At 40.9% G+C, this 21,018-nt stretch overlaps 1 protein-coding gene across 1 annotated transcript in view; it reads left to right on the top strand.

The window, feature by feature from the left end:
- The window catches only part of TTN (titin), a gene marked incomplete at its 5' end in the record, with an annotated part of 236,845 nt that overhangs the window by 192,108 nt on the left and 23,719 nt on the right, over positions 1 to 21,018 (top strand). The window contains 8 exons of the mRNA XM_079538876.1: positions 111 to 17,216; positions 17,555 to 17,851; positions 17,955 to 18,542; positions 18,639 to 18,941; positions 19,106 to 19,402; positions 19,858 to 20,145; positions 20,233 to 20,532; positions 20,633 to 20,935. Of these exons, the coding sequence (XP_079395002.1) occupies positions 111 to 17,216; positions 17,555 to 17,851; positions 17,955 to 18,542; positions 18,639 to 18,941; positions 19,106 to 19,402; positions 19,858 to 20,145; positions 20,233 to 20,532; positions 20,633 to 20,935 (19,482 nt within the window). The remainder of the gene's footprint in view (positions 1 to 110; positions 17,217 to 17,554; positions 17,852 to 17,954; positions 18,543 to 18,638; positions 18,942 to 19,105; positions 19,403 to 19,857; positions 20,146 to 20,232; positions 20,533 to 20,632; positions 20,936 to 21,018) is intronic.

Below are 21,018 nucleotides of genomic sequence, written 5' to 3'. Positions count from 1 at the left end.
TGCTTTTTAATTTTTGAGTGGTGGTTGGGGGATAATTTTAGACAGTATAAGAGTTATTTACTCTTATGATGTAACATAATGTAATATTTTATCTTTTCCTCATTTTTCAGACCCACCTGGTCCACCTGCAAATCCAAGAGTGACTGATACTACAAAGACAAGTGCATCTTTAGCCTGGGGCAAGCCTCACTATGATGGTGGTCTTGACATCATTGGCTACATAGTGGAGCATCAAAAGGAAGGAGAAGAAGAATGGGTAAAAGACACGACAGGAACTGCTTTAAGAATCACTCAATTTGTTGTTGCTCATCTGCAGACAGGAGCCAAATACAATTTCAGAATCTCTGCCATGAATGCTGTAGGTACTGGTGAACCAGCACTAATTCCCAGTGTGGAAATCAAAGAGCGGGAAGAAATTCCTGACTTTGAATTAGACGCTGAGCTAAGAAGAACACTTGTTGTGAGAGCTGGGTTAACTATTCGGATTTTTGTGCCTATTAAAGGACGTCCAACTCCAGAAATTACATGGACAAAAGATGATGTTTCACTCAAAGGACGTGCTAGTATTGAAAATACAGACTCTTTTACACTCTTGATTGTCACAGAGTGCACCAGATATGATGCAGGAAAATACGTATTGACACTTGAAAATGCTGCTGGTAAGAAGACTGGTTTTGTAAATGTGAAAGTCTTGGATACACCAGGTCCACCAATAAACCTTAAACCTAGAGAAATCACCAAGGACAGCATCACCCTCCAATGGGATATGCCTCTGATAGATGGTGGTTCCCGTATAACAAACTATATTGTTGAGAAACGTGAATCAACTCGTAAAGCATATTCAACAGTCACAACAAAGTGCCAGAAGTGTTCTTTCAGGATTCCTAATTTGTCTGAGGGATGTGAATACTATTTCAGAGTGTTGGCTGAAAACGAGTTTGGTATTGGCGAACCAGCTGAAACTGCAGAACCAGTAAGGGCTTCTGAGGCACCGTCACCACCTGACAGCCTTAATATTATGGATGTAACACGAAACTCAGTTAGCCTGGCTTGGCCGAAACCAGAACATGATGGCGGCAGCAAGATCACTGGATATGTAATTGAAGCACAGAGAAAAGGAACAAACCAATGGGCACACATTACAACTGTAAAAACATTGGATTGTGTAGTGAAGAATCTAACTGAAAATGAAGAGTATACTTTCCAGGTTATGGCGGTTAACAGTGCTGGGAGAAGTGCCCCAAGAGAAAGCAGACCAGTTATTATCAAGGAACAAACAATGCTTCCAGAGTTTGACCTTCGTAGTATCTACCAGAAAACAGTCATCGCCAAAGCTGGTGATAATATCAAGATTGAAATCCCTGTGCTTGGTCGTCCAAGGCCAACTGTGACTTGGAAGAAAGAAGACCAGATACTTAAGCAAACACAAAGGGTAAATTATGAAAATACTACAACGGCAACCATACTAAACATCAATGAATGTACACGAAGTGATAGTGGTCGATATCCACTGTCAGCTAAAAATATTGTGGGAGAAGTTAGTGAAGTTATTACAGTTCAAGTTCATGATATACCTGGACCTCCTACAGGACCAATCAAATTTGATGAAATTTCTTCTGACTTTGTAACGTTTTCATGGCAGCCTCCTTTGAATGATGGAGGTGTACCAATAAGTAATTATGTCGTAGAGATGCGTCAAACTGACAGTACCACATGGACTGAACTGGCAACCACAGTGATACGTACTACATTTAAAGCCACTCGTCTTAATACTGGAGTTGAGTATCAGTTCCGAGTCAAAGCTCAAAACAGGTATGGAACTGGTCCAGCCATTACTTCAGAATCTGTAGTTGCCAACTATCCATTTAAGGTGCCTGGGCCACCTGGTACTCCTCAGGTGATTGCAGTCACCAAAGAAACTATGACCATTAGCTGGAATGAGCCAATTACTGATGGTGGAAGCCCAATTCTGGGTTATCACATTGAAAGGAAAGAACGAAATAGCATTCTTTGGCAGACTGTAAGTAAAATGCTGGTATCAGGCAATATCTTTAAATCAACTGGACTTAGTGATGGCATTGCATATGAATTCCGTGTTATAGCAGAAAATCTGGCTGGCAAGAGTAGGCCAAGCAAGCCATCTGAGCCTGTATTTGCTTTAGACCCAATAGATCCACCTGGTAAGCCAGTACCTCTGAACATTACAAGACACGCAGTGACACTGAAGTGGACTAAACCGGAATATAATGGAGGTTTTAAGATAACTGGCTACACTGTTGAAAAAAGAGATCTTCCTAATGGTCGTTGGCTGAAGGCTAATTTCAGCAACATATTAGAGACTGAATTCACTGTCAGTGGTTTGACAGAAGATGCTGCCTATGAATTCCGTGTGATTGCTAGAAACGCTGGTGGGGCTGTGAGTCAGCCCTCTGAGCCATCAGATGCAATAACTTGTAGAGATGACATTGAAGCACCAAGGATAAGCGTGGATGCTAAATATAAAGACACCTTAGTGCTGAAAGCGGGTGAAGTTTTCAGACTTGAGGCTGATGTATCAGGTCGCCCTCCACCAGCTATGGTATGGACAAAAGGAGAAAAAGAACTTCAAGACACAGCAAAACTAGAAATAAAGACAGCAGACTTTTCTACTGTTCTTATCAATAAAGATTCTTCAAGAAGAGACGGCGGTGCCTATACACTTACTGCAACAAATCCTGGTGGCTTTGCCAAGCATATCTTCAATGTTAAGGTTCTTGATAGACCTGGTCCTCCAGAAGGGCCATTGGCTGTGTCCGAAGTCACTGCAGAAAAATGTGTGCTGTCATGGTTACCTCCTCTGGATGATGGAGGAGCAAAGATTGACCACTATGTGGTTGAAAAACGTGAAACCAGTAGATTGGCATGGACAGCTGTAGCCACTGAAGTTCCGCTGACTAAACTGAAGGTTACTAAGCTGTTGAAGGGCAATGAGTATGTATTCCGTGTTATGGCTGTTAACAAATACGGAGTTGGTGAGCCTCTTGAATCAGAGCCAGTTCTTGCAGTAAATCCATATGTGCCACCTGATCCTCCTAAAACACCTGAAGTTACAGCAATAACAAAAGATTCTATGGTTGTCTGCTGGGGCCATCCTGATTCTGATGGAGGGAGCCCAATAACTAACTACATTGTGGAACGTCGTGACAGAGCTGGTCTTCGGTGGGTAAAATGTAACAAACGAGTTGTTACTGACTTACGTTACAAAGTGTCCGGACTGACAGAAGGTCATGAATATGAATACAGAGTCATGGCTGAAAATGCTGCTGGAGTTAGTGAGCCAAGCCCAACTAGTCCATTCTATAAAGCTTGTGATACTGTATTTAAGCCTGGTCCCCCAGGTAATCCTCGTGTTTTGGATAGCAGCAAGTCCTCTATTACAATAGCATGGAATAAACCAATATATGATGGTGGTTCAGAGATCACAGGTTATATGGTTGAGATCGCACTACCTGAGGAAGATGAGTGGAAGATTGTAACTCCTCCAGTAGGACTAAAGGCCACTTCTTTTACTATCACTGACCTAAAAGAAAACCAAGAGTATAAAATCCGGATATATGCTATGAATTCTGAAGGTCTTGGGGAACCTGCTCTTGTTCCTGGGACTCCTAAAGCTGAAGAAAGACTGCTACCCCCAGAGATTGAACTTGATGCAGAACTTCGTAAAGTTGTAACTATCAGAGCCTGCTGTACTCTAAGACTCTTTGTTCCAATTAAAGGAAGACCAGCACCTGAGGTAAAATGGACAAGAGAACATGGGGAATCTCTGGATAGAGCAACCATTGAATCAACAAGCTCTTATACTCTACTTATTGTTGAAAACGTAAATAGATTTGATAGTGGCAAATACATGTTGACAATTGAAAACAGCTCAGGTAGTAAGTCAGCATTTGTGAATGTCAGAGTACTTGATACTCCAGGGGCACCTCAAGATTTGAAAATAAAAGAAGTTACAAAGTCATCAGTTACACTCACATGGGAGCCTCCTCTCATAGATGGTGGCTCTAAAATAAAAAATTACATTGTTGAAAAGCGTGAATCAACAAGAAAAGCTTATTCAACTGTTAATGCCAATTGCCACAAGACCAGCTGGAAAGTTGATTCACTGCAAGAAGGCTGCAATTACTACTTCAGAGTCCTAGCTGAAAACGAATATGGAATAGGCCTTCCAGTTGAAACTTCAGAATCTGTGAAAGTATCAGAAAGACCACTTCCACCAGGAAAGATAACTTTGTTGGATGTGACAAGAAATAGCGTATCCTTATCTTGGGAAAAACCTGAGCATGATGGTGGTAGCAGAATTCTGGGTTATATTGTAGAAATGCAAAGCAAAGGCAGTGAAAAGTGGTCAACTTGTGCTACAGTAAAAGTTACTGAAGCTACTATCACAGGATTGATCCAAGGTGAAGAATACACTTTCCGTGTTTCAGCTCAGAATGAAAAAGGTGTCAGTGATCCTCGCCAGCTGGGTATACCAGTTGTTGCAAAAGACCTTGTGATTCCACCAGCTTTCAAACTGCTGTTCACTACTTTCAGTGTTCTTGCAGGAGAGGACTTAAAGGTTGATGTTCCTTTTGTTGGTCGACCCAAACCAGCAGTCTTTTGGCATAAAGATAATGTGGCATTGAAGCAAACTACCAGAGTCAATGCAGAAAGTTCAGAAAATAACACAGTGTTAACGATAAAAGAAGCATGCAGAGAAGATGTGGGAGCATATTTAGTTAAACTTACGAATTCTGCAGGTGAAGCAACTGAGACCTTAAATATTGTTGTCCTTGATAAACCAGGACCCCCAACTGGACCAGTCAAAGTAGATGAAGTAACAGCAGATAGTATTACCATTTCTTGGGAGCCACCCAAATATGATGGTGGTAGCTCCATTAATAATTATATTGTAGAAAAAAGAGACACTTCCACCACCATTTGGCAGATTGTGTCTGCTACTGTTGCAAGAACAACGATAAAAGCGTGTAGATTAAAGACTGGCTGTGAATATCAATTCAGAATCACAGCTGAAAACAGATACGGGAAGAGCACCTATCTCACTTCAGAGCCAGTTGTAGCCCAATACCCATTTAAACTTCCTGGTCCACCTGGAACGCCTTTTGTAACGAGCACATCAAAAGACAGCATGGTGGTACAATGGAATGAACCAGTCAATGATGGTGGTAGCAAGATCATTGGGTATCACTTGGAGCGCAAGGAGAGAAATAGCATTCTGTGGGCTAAGCTGAATAGGACACCTATTCCAGATACCAAATTTAAGACAACTGGCCTTGAGGAGGGTCTTGAATATGAGTTCAGAGTTTATGCAGAAAACATAGTAGGTATTGGAAAAGCAAGTAGAGCATCTGAATGCTATACTGCACATGACCCATGTGACCCTCCCGGACGTCCAGAACCTTTAATTGTCACAAGAAGTTCAGTAACACTTCAGTGGAAGAAACCTATATATGATGGTGGAAGTAAGATTACAGGTTATGTTGTTGAAAAGAAAGAACTACCTGATGGTCGCTGGATGAAAGCAAGTTTTACAAATGTAATTGATACCCAATTTGAAGTAACTGGTCTGGTTGAAAACCAGAGATATGAGTTCCGTGTTATAGCACGAAATGCTGCAGGTGTTTTCAGTGAGCCGTCTGAGAGCTCAGGTGCCATTACAGCAAGAGATGAAGTAGAACCACCTCATATAACTATGGATCCAAAATACAAAGACACAATTGTAGTACATGCTGGTGAATCATTCAAGTTGGAAGCTGATGTTCATGGCAAACCAATACCTTCCATTCAGTGGCTAAAAGGTGATCATGAGCTCACAAACACTGCTCGTATGGAAATTAAAAGTACGGATTTTGCAACAAGTCTCAGTGTGAAGGAAGCTATTAGAGTTGACAGTGGTCAGTATGTGCTATTTGCAAAGAATGTTGCAGGCGAAAAGAAAGTTCCTGTTCATGTCAAAGTTCTTGATAGACCTGGACCACCAGAAGGACCTGTTGAGATTACAGGTGTCACTGCTGAAAAATGTATGTTATCATGGAAACCTCCACTACAAGATGGTGGTAGTGATATTTCACATTATGTTGTGGAAAAAAGAGAAACCAGTCGCCTGGTTTGGACTGTCGTTGATTCAAATGTGCAAACGCTCAGTTGCAAAGTAACTAAACTTTTAGAAGGAAATGAATACATTTTCCGTATCATGGCAGTAAACAAATATGGCGTTGGTGAACCTCTTGAATCTGAACCAGTACTTGCAAAGAACCCATTTGTAGTGCCACTTCCACCAAAGGCTCCAGAAGTCACAGCCATTACCAAGGATTCTATGATAGTTGTTTGGGAAAGGCCAGCCTCGGATGGAGGTAGTGAAATCCTAGGCTATGTCCTTGAAAAACGGGACAAGGAAGGTATTCGCTGGACAAGATGTAACAAACGCCTGATAAGTGAACTGCGATACAGAGTGACTGGGCTGATCGAAAGTCATTATTACGAGTACAGAGTTTCAGCTGAAAATGCTGCTGGTCTCAGTGAACCAAGCCTACCTTCTACTTACTATAAGGCATGCGATCCTATTTATAAGCCAGGACCACCCAACAATCCTAAGGTTGTGGATGTTACAAGATCATCAGTTTTCCTTTCATGGAGTAAACCTATCTATGATGGTGGCTCTGAAATTCAGGGATACATTGTAGAAAAATGTGATGTAAGTGATGGTGAATGGGCAATTTGTACCCCTCCAACTGGAATTAAGAACACCCATATGGAAGTAGAAAAACTAGTGGAAAAACATGAATACAAATTCCGTGTCTGTGCAGTTAATAAAGCAGGAGTTGGAGATCATGCAGATGTTCCTGGTTCTGTTATTGTGGAAGAAAAGATGGAGGCTCCAGACCTTGACCTTGACATGGAATTAAGGAAGATTGTAAACGTGCGGGCAGGAGGTTCCTTGAGACTGTTTGTTCCCATCAGAGGTCGTCCAACACCTGAAGTAAAATGGGGTAAAGTGGATGGTGAGATCAGAGAGGCAGCCATTATTGACACCACTAGCAGCTTTACTTCCCTTGTTCTAGACAATGTCAACAGATTTGATACTGGAAAATATACTCTGACTTTAGAAAACAGCAGTGGAACAAAGTCTGCCTTTGTCAGTGTAAGAGTACTGGATACTCCAAGTGCACCTATTAATTTAAAAATCAGAGAGATCACTAAAGACTCTGTTTCACTTTCGTGGGAGCCTCCTCTCTTGGATGGTGGAGCAAAAATAAAGAATTACATTATTGAAAAGCGTGAAGCAACAAGAAAAGCATATGCAGCTGTTGTAACAAACTGCCACAAGACTTCATGGAAAGTAGATCAACTTCAGGAGGGCTGCTATTATTTCTTTAGAATCTCTGCTGAGAATGAATATGGAATTGGCCTCCCTGCAGAAACCAGTGACCCAATTAAAGTTGCTGAAGTTCCTCAGCCTCCTGGGAAAATAACAGTGGATGATGTCACAAGAAACAGTGTTTCACTAAGCTGGGCAAAACCTGAACATGATGGTGGCAGCAAAATCATACAATATATTGTTGAAATGCAAGCAAAGGGTAGTGAGAAGTGGTCAGAGTGTGCTCGTGTGAAAACACTTGAAGCAGTTATTACTAACTTAACTCAAGGGGAAGAATATCTTTTTAGAGTAATGGCTGTAAATGAAAAGGGTAAGAGTGATCCTAGAGCACTTGCGGTTCCAGTAGTTGCCAAAGACTTGGTGATTGAACCTGATGTAAGGCCCGCTTTTCACAGTTACAGTATCCAAGTGGGACAAGATCTGAAAGTAGAAGTACCAGTTTCAGGTCGACCTAAACCAACTGTTACCTGGGTAAAAGATGGCCAGACACTAAGGCAGACAACAAGAGTCAATGTCAGTGATGTGCCAGATCTCACTGTACTGAATATTAAAGAAACTGGCAAAGAGGACACTGGTACTTACGAAATCACAGTGGCCAATGTTGTTGGGCAGAAGACTGCCTCTATTGAAATTATAACTCTAGACAAACCTGACCCTCCAGTTGGACCTGTGAAGTTTGATGAAATAAGTGCAGAAAGTGTTACCTTGTCATGGAATCCTCCAGCATACACAGGTGGCTGTCAAATCACCAACTATGTTGTTCACAAGAGAGATACAACAACCACTGTATGGGAAACAGTTTCAGCTACTGTTGCAAGAACTGTACTAAAGGTGACTAAACTAAAAACTGGTTCAGAATATCAGTTCAGAATATTTGCTGAGAACAGGTATGGGCAGAGCTTTGCATTGGAATCTGCACCAGTTGTAGCACAGTACCCATACAAAGAACCTGGACCTCCTGGCACACCATTTGTGACAATAGTTACAAAAGACTCCATGGTCGTACAATGGCATGAACCAATAAATGATGGTGGCAGTAAGGTACTGGGCTACCATCTTGAGAGAAAGGAGAAGAACAGCATCTTATGGACTAAAGTGAATAAGACTATTATTCAGGACACAAGTTTTAAGACAACTAACCTCGAAGAAGGAATTGAATATGAATTTAGAGTTTCTGCAGAAAATATTGTTGGTATAGGTAAAACAAGTAAAGTTTCTGAGTGCTACGTAGCTCGTGATCCATGTGATCCTCCAGGTCGCCCAGAAGCTATAATAATAAAAAGAAGCTCTATTACTCTACAGTGGACCAAACCAGAATATGATGGTGGAAGTAAAATTACTGGGTATATTGTAGAGAAACGTGACTTACCAGATGGTCGCTGGATGAAAGCTAGTTTCACAAATATCATTGAAACTCAGTTCACTGTAACAGGGCTTACCGAAGACCAAAGATACGAATTTAGAGTCATTGCAAAGAATGCTGCAGGTGCAATAAGTAAACCGTCTGACAGTACAGGACCAATAACAGCAAGGGATGAAGTTGAGCTTCCACGAATTTCAATGGATCCAAAGTACAAAGAGACAATTGTTGTAAATGCTGGTGATACATTCAGACTTGAGGCTGATGTTCATGGAAAGCCACTACCAACCATTAAGTGGTACAAAGGAGATAAAGAGCTTGAGGAAACTGCTAGATATGAGATAAAGAACACAGATTTCAGTGCATTAATAATTGTAAAAGATGCTATTAGAATTGATGGTGGGCAGTTTATTTTAGAAGCCTCTAATGTTGCAGGAACAAAGACAGTACCAGTAAACGTAAAAGTTCTGGATAGACCAGGCCCTCCTGTGGGCCCTGTCCAAGTAACCGGAGTTACAGCTGAAAAATGTTCATTGGCATGGTCTCCTCCTCTTCATGATGGTGGCAGTGATATTTCTCATTATATTGTAGAGAAGAGAGAAACTAGTCGCCTAGCATGGACTGTTGTTGCTTCAGAGGTTCTACCTACAATGCTGAAAGTAACAAAACTTTTGGAAGGAAATGAATATATTTTCCGTATTATGGCAGTTAACAAATACGGAGTTGGTGAACCGCTGGAATCTGTGCCTGTAATGATGAAAAATCCATTTGTGGTTCCTAGTCCACCAAAGGCCTTGGAAATCACCAACATCACAAAGGATTCTATGACTGTCTGCTGGAGCCGACCAGATAGTGATGGTGGTAGTGAAATCATAGGGTATATTGTAGAAAAGAGAGATCGAGCAGGTATCAGATGGATAAAATGCAATAAACGACGAATTACAGATCTGCGACTAAGAGTTACAGGATTAACAGAGGATCATGAGTATGAATTCAGAGTTTCTGCTGAAAATGCTGCTGGATTGGGTGAGCCAAGCCAAGTTTCGCCTTACTTTAAAGCCTGTGACCCCATGTTCAAGCCTGGCCCACCTACAAATGCCCATGTTGTGGATACCACTAAAAGTTCAGTTACACTTGGCTGGAGTAAACCTATTTATGATGGTGGTTGTGAAATCCAGGGATATCTTGTAGAAATCTGCAAAGCAGACGAAGATGAATGGTCACTTGTTACTCCACAGACAGGTATACGTGCCACTCGATTTGAAATCAAAAAGCTTACTGAACATCAGGAATATAAACTACGAGTTTGTGCTCTCAACAAGGTTGGTGTAGGAGAGGCTGCATCAGTTCCTGGTACTATTAAACCAGAAGACAAACTTGAAGCTCCAGAACTTGATATTGATTCAGAGTTAAGGAAAGGGATAGTGGTTAGAGCTGGTGGCTCTGCTAGGATCCACATACCATTCAGGGGACGACCAATACCTGACATCACATGGTCTCGAGAAGAAGGTGAATTCACAGAAAAAGTTCAAATTGATAAAGGCGTAAACTACACACAACTCTCAATTGACAACTGTGACAGAAATGATGCTGGAAAGTATATTCTTAAGTTGGAGAACAGCAGTGGTTCTAAATCTGCTTTTGTTATAGTAAAAGTCTTAGATACGCCAGGACCACCACAAAACTTAATAGTAAAGGATATAAAGAAGGATTCTGCTGTACTATCTTGGGAACCTCCAATTATTGATGGTGGTGCAAAGGTAAAGAACTACGTAATAGACAAACGTGAGTCAACCAGGAAGGCATTTGCAAATGTAAGCGCAAAGTGTGGCAAGACAAGCTTTAAAGTTGAAAATCTTACAGAAGGAGCAATCTATTACTTCAGAGTCATGGCTGAGAATGAATTTGGAATTGGTGTTCCAGCTGAAACAGCAGATGCTGTGAAAGCCTCTGAGCCACCTCTGCCTCCCGGGAAAGTAACACTCACTGACGTTACTCAGAGAAGTGCATCACTTACATGGGAAAAACCAGAACATGATGGAGGTAGCAGAATTTTGGGATACATTGTTGAAATGCTGCCTAAAGGAACAGAAAAATGGAGTGTTGTTAGTGAGACCAAAACATGCAGTGCAGTTGTTTCTGGTCTGAGTCCAGGCCAAGAATATCAATTCCATGTGATTGCCTACAATGAAAAAGGCAAAAGTGATCCCAGAGCACTTGGAGTTCCTGTGATAGCTAAAGACTTGACAATTGAGCCAAGTTTTAAGTTGATGTTTAATACATACAGTGTACAGGCTGGAGAAGATTTGAAAGTAGAAGTACCATTTATAGGTAGACCAAAACCTAGTATTACTTGGACAAAAGATGAACAGCCACTGAAACAAACAACCAGATTAAATATTGAGAATACATCAACGTCAACTATTCTACATATTAAAGAAAGCAACAAAGAGGACTTCGGTAAATATACAGTAACGGCATCAAACACAGCAGGCACAGCAAGCGAGCAATTGAGTATAATTGTACTGGAAAAACCTGGCCCACCACGAGGACCTGTGCGCTTTGATGAAGTTAGCGCAGACTTTGTTGTTTTATCATGGGATCCACCTGATTATACTGGTGGCTGTCAGATAAGCAACTATATAGTAGAAAAGCGTGACACCAGCACTACCACATGGAATATTGTGTCAGCAACTGTTGCAAGAACAACTATCAAAGCAACAAAGCTTAAGACAGGTTCTGAATACCAGTTCAGGATTTCTGCTGAAAATAGATATGGAAAGAGCTCTCCTTTGGTCTCTAAGCCAGTTGTTGTGCAATACCCCTACAAGGTGCCTGGGCCACCTGGAACCCCATTTGTAACAGCAGCTTCCAAGGACCATATGATTGTACAATGGAATGAACCAGTTAATGACGGAGGAAGCAAAGTTCTTGGCTACCATCTTGAACGTAAAGATAAGAACAGCATTCTTTGGATAAAACAGAACAAGTCACTCATTGCAGACACCACATATAAAACAGATGGCCTTGAAGAAGGTCTTGAATATGAGTTCAGAGTTTCTGCTGAAAACATTGTTGGCGTTGGCAAAGTCAGCAAAGTATCAGAGTTATATGTTGCCCGAGATCCATGTGACCCACCTGGCCGCCCAGAGGCAATTGTTGTTACAAGAAATAACATTACACTGAGGTGGAAGAAACCAGAATATGATGGTGGAAGCAAAATAACTGGATATATGGTAGAAAAGAAAGAACTACCAGATGGTCGGTGGATGAAAGCCAGCTTTACAAATGTTTTAGAAACAGAGTTTACAGTAAGTGGTCTTGTCGAAGACCAACGATATGAATTCAGAGTCATTGCAAGAAATGCAGCTGGCTGCTTGAGTGAACCATCTGAAAGTACAGGGCCCATTACAGCCAGAGATGAAATTGAAGCACCGGGAGCTTCTCTGGATCCTAAATACAGAGATGTCATTGTTGTTCATGCTGGAGAAACCTTTATTCTTGAGGCTGATATTCATGGCAAACCTATTCCTGACATTACATGGTCAAAAGATGGTAAAGATCTTGAAGAAACAACTGCAAGAATGGAAATTAAATCTACTATTCAGAAAACAACTCTTACAGTCAAAGACTGTGTAAGAGTAGATGGAGGTCACTATACTCTTAACCTCAGAAACGTTGGTGGCACAAAATCTATACCTATTACTGTAAAAGTGCTAGATAGGCCAGGACCTCCAGAAGGACCTTTGAAGGTTACAGGTGTAACAGCAGAAAAATGCTACTTGGCATGGGCTCCACCTTTACATGATGGTGGTTCCAGTATCTCACATTATATCATTGAGAAGAGAGAGACAAGCAGGCTTTCATGGACACAAGTAGCTACAGATGTGCAGGCCCTTAGCCACAAAGTAACTAGACTCCTTGCTGGCAATGAGTACATTTTCCGTGTAATGGCAGTGAACAAATACGGAACAGGAGAACCCTTGGAATCTGAGCCAGTTGTGGCTTGTAATCCATACAAACCCCCCGGTCCTCCTTCAACACCTGAAGTTTCAGCGATCACAAAAGACTCAATGGTTGTAACGTGGAGTCGTCCAGAAGACAATGGGGGAGCTGAAATTGAAGGATACATACTTGAAAAACGAGACAAAGATGGTGTCCGGTGGACCAAATGCAATAAGAAACGGCTGACAGACTTGCGATTCCGAGTAACAGGTCTTACTGATGGCCATTTCTATGAATTTAGAGTTTCTGCTGAAAATGCTGCGGGTGTAGGGGAACCCAGTGAGCCGTCCACTTTCTATCGTGCTTGTGATGTATTATATCCACCAGGCCCACCAAGCAATCCAAAGGTAACAGATACTTCCAGGTCATCAGTTTCTCTTGCCTGGGGTAAGCCCATTTATGATGGTGGTGCTCCAGTTAAGGGATATGTAGTAGAAGCAAAAGAAGCAGCTGCTGATGAATGGACTACTTGCACCCCACCAACAGGGCTACAAGCAAAACAATTCACTGTAACAAAACTTAAAGAGAACCAGGAGTACAACTTCCGCATCTGTGCCATCAACTCAGAAGGAGTAGGAGAACCTGCTACTATACCTGGCACAGTTATAGCAGCGGACAAGACTGAACCTCCTGAAATTGAACTTGATGCAGATCTCAGAAAAGTAGTCATTGTACGTGCCAGTGGTACCTTACGTCTGTTTGTCACTATCAAAGGAAGACCAGAACCTGAAGTTAAATGGGAGAAAGCAGAAGGAACAATTAGTGATCGAGCTCAGATCGAAGTCACTAGTTCCTACACAATGTTGGTAATTGACAATGTGAATCGATTTGATAGTGGCAGATACAATCTAACTTTAGAGAACAACAGTGGCAAAAAAACAGCTTTTGTTAATGTCAGAGTGCTTGATACACCTAGTGCACCAGTGAACCTGACAGTCAGAGAAGTGAAAAAAGATTTTGTAACACTGGCGTGGGAACCACCACTTATTGATGGCGGAGCTAAAATTACCAACTATGTAGTTGAAAAGCGAGAATCTACAAGAAAAGCATATGCCACAATTACAAATAACTGCACTAAGAATTCCTTCAAAATTACTCAGCTACAAGAAGGATCTAGTTATTATTTCCGTGTTCTAGCTGTAAATGAATATGGGGCTGGCTTACCAGCAGAAACACCTGAGCCAATTAAGGCTTCAGAACCACCTTCTCCACCTGCAAAGGTCATTCTTGTTGATGTAACTCGCAACTCTGCTTCAATTAAATGGGAAAAGCCAGAGAGTGATGGTGGCAGTAAAATTACTGGTTATATAGTAGAAATGCAAACTAAAGGAAGTGTAAAATGGAGCGCATGTACCCAAGTAAAAACATTAGAAGCAACAATAAAAGGATTAACTATGGGAGAAGAATACAGTTTCAGAGTGATTGCTACTAATGAAAAAGGGAAAAGTGATCCAAGAGAACTTGGTGTCCCAGTCATTGCAAAAGATATTGAAATCCAGCCATCTGCTGAGCTCCTTTTCAATACATTCACTGTGAAAGCTGGAGATGATCTTAAGATTGATGTGCCATTCAGAGGGCGACCTCTTCCATCCATTTGCTGGAAGAAGGATGGGAATCCCTTAAAAGAGACAACCAGGGTGAATGTTCAGACATCAAAGACTTCAACTTCACTATCCATCAAGGAAGCTTCACATGAAGATCTGGGACATTATGAGTTACATCTTTCAAATTCTGCTGGATCAACAACTGCTTCTTTAACTGTAGTTGTTCTTGACAGACCAGGACCACCAACTGATGTTCATATTGATGAAGTTAGTGCTGATAGTGTAACTTTGTCTTGGAAACCTCCAGAATATGATGGTGGGTGCCATATTAGCAATTACATTGTGGAGAAACGAGACACTACCACAACAACCTGGGACATGGTATCTGCAGCAGTTGCAAGAACATCAATTAAAGTATCGCGACTTACTACCGGTTCTGAATATCAGTTCCGTATTTGCGCAGAAAATCGTTATGGGAAGAGCACACATGTTAATTCTCCATCTGTTGTGGCAGAGTATCCATTCAAGCCCCCAGGACCTCCTGGTACTCCTCATGTGGCACATGCAACTAAAGCTTTCATGATTGTAACTTGGCAGGTACCAGTTAACGATGGAGGTAGCAGAGTACTAGGATATCACTTGGAACGTAAAGAAAGAAGCAGCATTCTTTGGGCAAAAGTCAACAAAAGTCTTATAACTGATACACAGATGAAAGTTACAGGTCTTGATGAAGGTCTGATGTATGAATATCGTGTGTATGCCGAAAACATTGCAGGCATAGGCAAATGCAGTAAATCATGTGAACCAGTTGCTGCAAGAGATCCGTGTGATCCTCCTGGTCAACCAGAAGTTACTAATATTACAAGAACATGTGTCTCACTGAAATGGACTAAACCAGAATATGATGGTGGAGCTAAAGTAACAGGATATATTATTGAGCGCAGAGAGATGCCAGATGGCCGCTGGTTAAAGTGTAATTTCACAAATGTGCAAGAAACATACTTTGATGTAGGTGGACTTACAGAAGACCAGCGTTACGAATTCCGTGTGATTGCAAAGAATGCTGCTGGACTCTTCAGTCAGCCATCTGAATCAACCGGACCTGTGACTGTAAAAGATGATGTAGAGGCTCCAAGAATTATGATGGATGTCAAATTCAGAGATGTTGTAGTTGTGAAAGCTGGAGAAGTGTTTAAAGTCAATGCTGATATTGCAGGGCGGCCAATACCAGTAATTTCATGGACAAAAGATGGCAAAGAACTTGAGGGAAAAGCTAGAGTTGAAATAGCCTCAACAGACTACGCTACTGCAATAACAGTTAAGGACTGTATCCGAGCTGATTCAGGACAGTATGTACTAACATTACAAAATGTTGCAGGAACAAAATCTTTGGCAATTAATTGCAAAGTACTTGACAGACCTGGCCCACCAGCAGGCCCACTAGAAATAACTGGCCTTACTGCTGAAAAGTGTCATTTATCATGGGGACCTCCTCAAGAGAATGGAGGTGCAGATATTGATTATTATGTTGTAGAAAAACGTGAGACCAGCAGAATTGCATGGACAATTTGTGAAGGAGAGCTTAAGACAACATCCTGTAAAGTGACAAAACTGCTGAAGGGTAATGAGTATATTTTTAGAGTGATGGGAATTAACAAATATGGTGTTGGTGAGCCTCTAGAAAGTGTTGCTGTCAAAGCCTTAGACCCATTTACGGTTCCAAGTCCACCTACTTCTTTGGAGATCACCAGCGTAAGCAAAGATTCAATAACTTTGTGCTGGGCAAGACCTGAGTCTGATGGAGGCAATGAGATCTCTGGCTACGTAATTGAAAGACGTGAGAAAACTAGCCTAAGATGGATACGTGTAAACAAAAAGCCGGTATATGATTTAAGAGTGAAATCATCTGGTCTCCGTGAAGGATGTGAATATGAATTCCGAGTTTATGCAGAAAATGCTGCTGGTCTCAGCCTTCCAAGCCAAAGCACACCATTAATTCGGGCAGAAGATCCAATCTTCTTGCCATCTCCCCCATCTAAACCAAAGATTATGGATTCCACAAGGTCAAATATCACAATTGGGTGGACAAAGCCACTGTTTGATGGAGGTGCTCCAGTAACTGCATACACAGTTGAATACAAGAAAACTGATGAAACTGACTGGACAACTGCTATTCAGAACTTAAGAGGTACAGAGTACACCATAAGTGGGTTAGTGTCTGGCTCTGAATATGTCTTCAGAGTGAAATCCATCAACAAAATGGGTGTCAGTGAACCAAGTGACAGCTCAGAACCTCACCTGGCAAAAGAAAGAGAGGAAGAACCTGCTTTCGATATTGACAGTGAAATGCGAAAGACACTAACTGTAAAGGCTGGTGAATCATTCACAATGACAGTTCCTTTCAGAGGCAAACCAGTCCCAAATGTAACATGGAACAAACCAGATACTGATCTCCGTACACGAGCAAGCATTGATGTTTCAGATAATCGCACATCTCTTACTATTGAAAAGGCAACAAGAAATGATTCTGGAAAATACACGTTAACGTTACAAAACGTCCTGAACACTGTTACCTTGACTTTAGTTGTCAAAGTTCTTGACACTCCTGGCCCGCCATCTCATGTAACAACAAAAGATGTAACTAAAGAATCTGCTGTGTTATCTTGGGATGTTCCTGATAACGATGGTGGGGCACCTGTGAAGAACTACGTCATTGAAAAACGAGAAGCTAGCAAGAAAGCATGGGTCACTGTGACGAATAATTGTCATCGCCTGTCATATAAAGTAACTGGTTTACAAGAAGGCGCCATTTACTACTTCAGAGTTTCTGGAGAGAATGAGTATGGTGTTGGAGTGCCTTCTGAGACCAAGGAGGGAACTAAAATAACAGGTATGTTTCACTAAAAAAAAAACAATTCTGTAACATACAACTATGCATGTTCTGAAATGTTTATTTCAAAATAATATACAAGATATTTAATCTGTTTATAATAAGAAAATTAAATATGTGGTAGATATGTTTGTGATTTTACAAAAGAAAATGCTGAACAACAGCATAAATTTTAAATTTTGCTTGCATTTTACTTAAAGTGTTCTAACGTACAAATTCATTACAAAAAACAAAAACAAAAAACAAAAAACGAAAAAACCAACCCTCAATCCAGTGTAATCGCTAACATAAAAAGGAATAATTTCTTGTTGCTTAACCTGTTGAACTTTTTTTCTCAGAAAAACCCAGCCCACCAGAAAAACTTGGAGTGACAAACGTCACAAAGGACAGTGTTTCTCTGTCATGGCTAAAACCAGAACACGATGGTGGAAGCAGAATTGTGAGCTACCTCATTGAGGCTCTTGAGAAAGGACAGCAGAAATGGGTTAAGTGTGCAGTTGTAAAGACAACTCATCATGTTGTCCATGGTCTTAAGGAGAATGTTGACTATTTCTTCAGAGTGTCTGCAGAAAACCAAGCAGGGTTAAGTGATCCTAAGGAACTACTTCTTCCTGTTACAGTTAAAGAACAATTAGGTAAGCTGGCTGTCATGAGACAAAAGTCAATATGCATTAAATTGAATTCATATTTTAGAATAGATAGCATTTTTTAATTATTTGAAAATGTTTTTGTTTTCAGAATCTCCTGAGATTGACATGAAGGGCTTCCCTCACAACACTGTGTATGTTCGGGCAGGTTCAAACCTGAAAGTTGAAATTCCAGTTTCTGGAAAACCATTGCCAAAGGTGACATTGTCTAGAGATGGCGCACCAATCAAACCCACCTTGAGATTTCACACAGAAACAACAGCAGAAAGCTTCATTGTTAACCTTAAAGAAAGTGTGGCTGCAGATGCTGGCAGATATGATATTACTGCTGCCAATTCGAGTGGCACCACAAAGTCATTCGTTAATATTGTTGTGCTGGATAGACCAGGTCCTCCTGTTGGTCCTGTTGTCCTTAGTGATATCACTGAGGAGAGTGTAACACTCAGATGGCAGCCACCAGCTTATGATGGCGGAAGTCAAGTTACCAACTATATTGTACTGAAAAGAGAAACAAGTACCGCTGCCTGGTCTGAGGTCTCTGCAACCGTTGCTAGAACTGTTATTAAAGTCATGAAACTCACAAAAGGAGAAGAATACCAATTCCGCATCAAAGCTGAGAACCGCTTTGGCATCAGCGATCATGTTGACTCACAATGTGTAGTTGTCAAACTTCCTTACAGTAAGTAATGCTCTTCTCACACAGCAGATCAAAATTCTAATGTTCAGATGTTGAAAGGCTCATTTTGTTAACAATCGCTTCTTTTAATATCATCAGCTACCCCTGGTCCTCCTTCCACACCGTGGGTCACTAGCGTCACCCGAGAGAGTATTACAGTCGGATGGCACGAACCAGTCACTAATGGTGGCAGCCCTGTCATTGGATACCACTTGGAAATGAAGGACAGGAATAGTATATTATGGCAGAAGGCTAACAAGACCCTCATTCGCACAACTCACTTTAAAGTCACCACCATCAGTGCCGGCCTTATCTATGAATTTAGAGTTTATGCTGAAAATGCAGCTGGTGTTGGAAAAGCAAGTCATCCTTCTGATCCGGTCCTTGCAATTGATGCTTGTGGTATGTATTCTGTAGAAAATAAAGAAACCCAACCACTGAAATAGTGCTTTTCCTTTTCCCCTGTGGTATTCTTTCTTGTGGAGTAAGCTAATACCCAAAACATTTGTTAGTATTATTATAAAGATTGTTATTCATTTGCAATGTTTTCATGTTTTCTATCACAGAACCACCAAGAAATGTTCGTGTCTCAGATATTTCCAAGACTGCTATTACTTTGTCATGGCAGAAGCCAGCATTTGATGGTGGTAGCAAGATCACTGGATACATTGTAGAAAAACGTGATCTACCAGATGGCAGATGGTCAAAAGCTAGTTTCACCAATGTTATTGAGACTCAGTTCACAGTATCTGGTCTGACACAGAATTCCCAGTATGAATTCCGAGTCTTTGCCAAGAATGCTATTGGTTCCATTAGTAATCCATCAGATGTTGTGGGTCCTGTTACCTGTGTTGATACATATGGTAAGTGTTTTGCAATGATATAACAGTTTTATGTGCTTCTTAAAGTCAGTGCTGTTTTGTAGAACCATAGCCTTTTTAATACAGAAAGCTAACTTATCTTGATAAACTTGAATGATGGCGAACTTTTTGAGCATGATTGTAATTAACATCTTTGGCTGTATCTGCATTTGTTTGAGTTGTGGCATGTTTATTCTTTCAACAACAGAAGTAAGCCCATGTCCCATGGCCAAAGTGATATTTATAACACATAGTTGCCTTATTTTTATTTATTTATTTATTTATTTTTGGTAGTGTTGTAACTCATTCCAGCTTTCTGATTTAAATTACTCATGCTAGCTTCAATCAATATCTATAAAATGCTTGTAACTGTTAGCTTAGAAAAAGTATTGCTTATTTTTACTTTTATTAAAGACAAGTCTTAACTGTTTTGTTTTTTATTCTTATTTTTTCTTAAGGTGCACCTGAAATCGATGTGCCGCCAGAATATACAGAAGTAGTGAAATACAAAGCAGGAACTTCTATTAAGCTAAAACTAGGCATTTCAGGAAAGCCTATACCAACAATTGAATGGTTCAAAAATGGCAATGAGCTGCAAAGCAGTTCACTACTGTCTATCGAGAACACAACAGAATTTGCTTCTATACTCATCAAGGATGCAACCCGACTTAACAGTGGCACCTATGAACTAAAACTGAAGAATGCCATGGGATCAGCCTCTGCCCATGTGCGATTACAGATACTCGGTATGTCTTGAGAAATTACTGTGTAACACTGTTAAACAATAATCTACTAAAAAATTCTTAACACCTTGTTTTTGGCATTTTATACAGACAAACCTGGACCCCCAACTGGACCAATACAGTTTAAGACAGTCACTGCAGAAAAGATCACAATAATGTGGGACCCTCCAGCAGATGATGGTGGTGCACCTGTAACACACTATGTTGTTGAAAAGCGGGAGACAAGTCGTGTTGTATGGTCTTTAGTTTCTGAGAAAGAGGAGGGGTGTATTATAACTACAACAAAACTTGTCAAAGGAAATGAATATGTGTTCCGTGTCCGTGGTGTGAACAAGTTTGGAGTTGGTGATTCCTTGGAGTCTGAACCAGTTATAGCCAAAAACTCATTTGGTAAGAACCATATAACATCAGTAATAGAACTGAATCATCCTATCTGGTATTTGCACATAGTGTTCACCTACTGACATATATGTATATTTTTTTAATTTAGTTGCACCTGGACCACCTGGTGTACCAGAAGTCACAATGATAACCAAGAATTCTATGACTGTTGTCTGGAGTAGGCCCACTGTTGATGGAGGTAGCGAAATATCAGGATATTTTCTTGAGAAGCGTGACAAGAAGAGTCTTAGCTGGTTCAAGGTTACTAAGGAAACCATTCGTGACACCAGACAGAAAGTAACAGGTCTGACTGAAAACAGTGAATATCATTTCCGAGTCTGTGCTGTCAATGCGGCTGGACAAGGTCCATTCTGTGAAGCATCTGACTTCTACAAAGCTGTAGATCCTGTTGGTAAGAAACAACATGCAATATGTCTAATTGGTTAGAGATCAATAGGCAGCAAGCAATTAAGATGGCTTGCGGAAGTGTAACTG

This window comes from Tetrao urogallus, assembly GCF_951394365.1.
Source record: "Tetrao urogallus genome assembly, chromosome: 8".
NCBI lineage: Eukaryota > Metazoa > Chordata > Aves > Galliformes > Phasianidae > Tetrao > Tetrao urogallus.
Note: the sequence above shows the minus strand (reverse complement) of the source record. Positions and strands in the feature narration are given on the sequence as shown.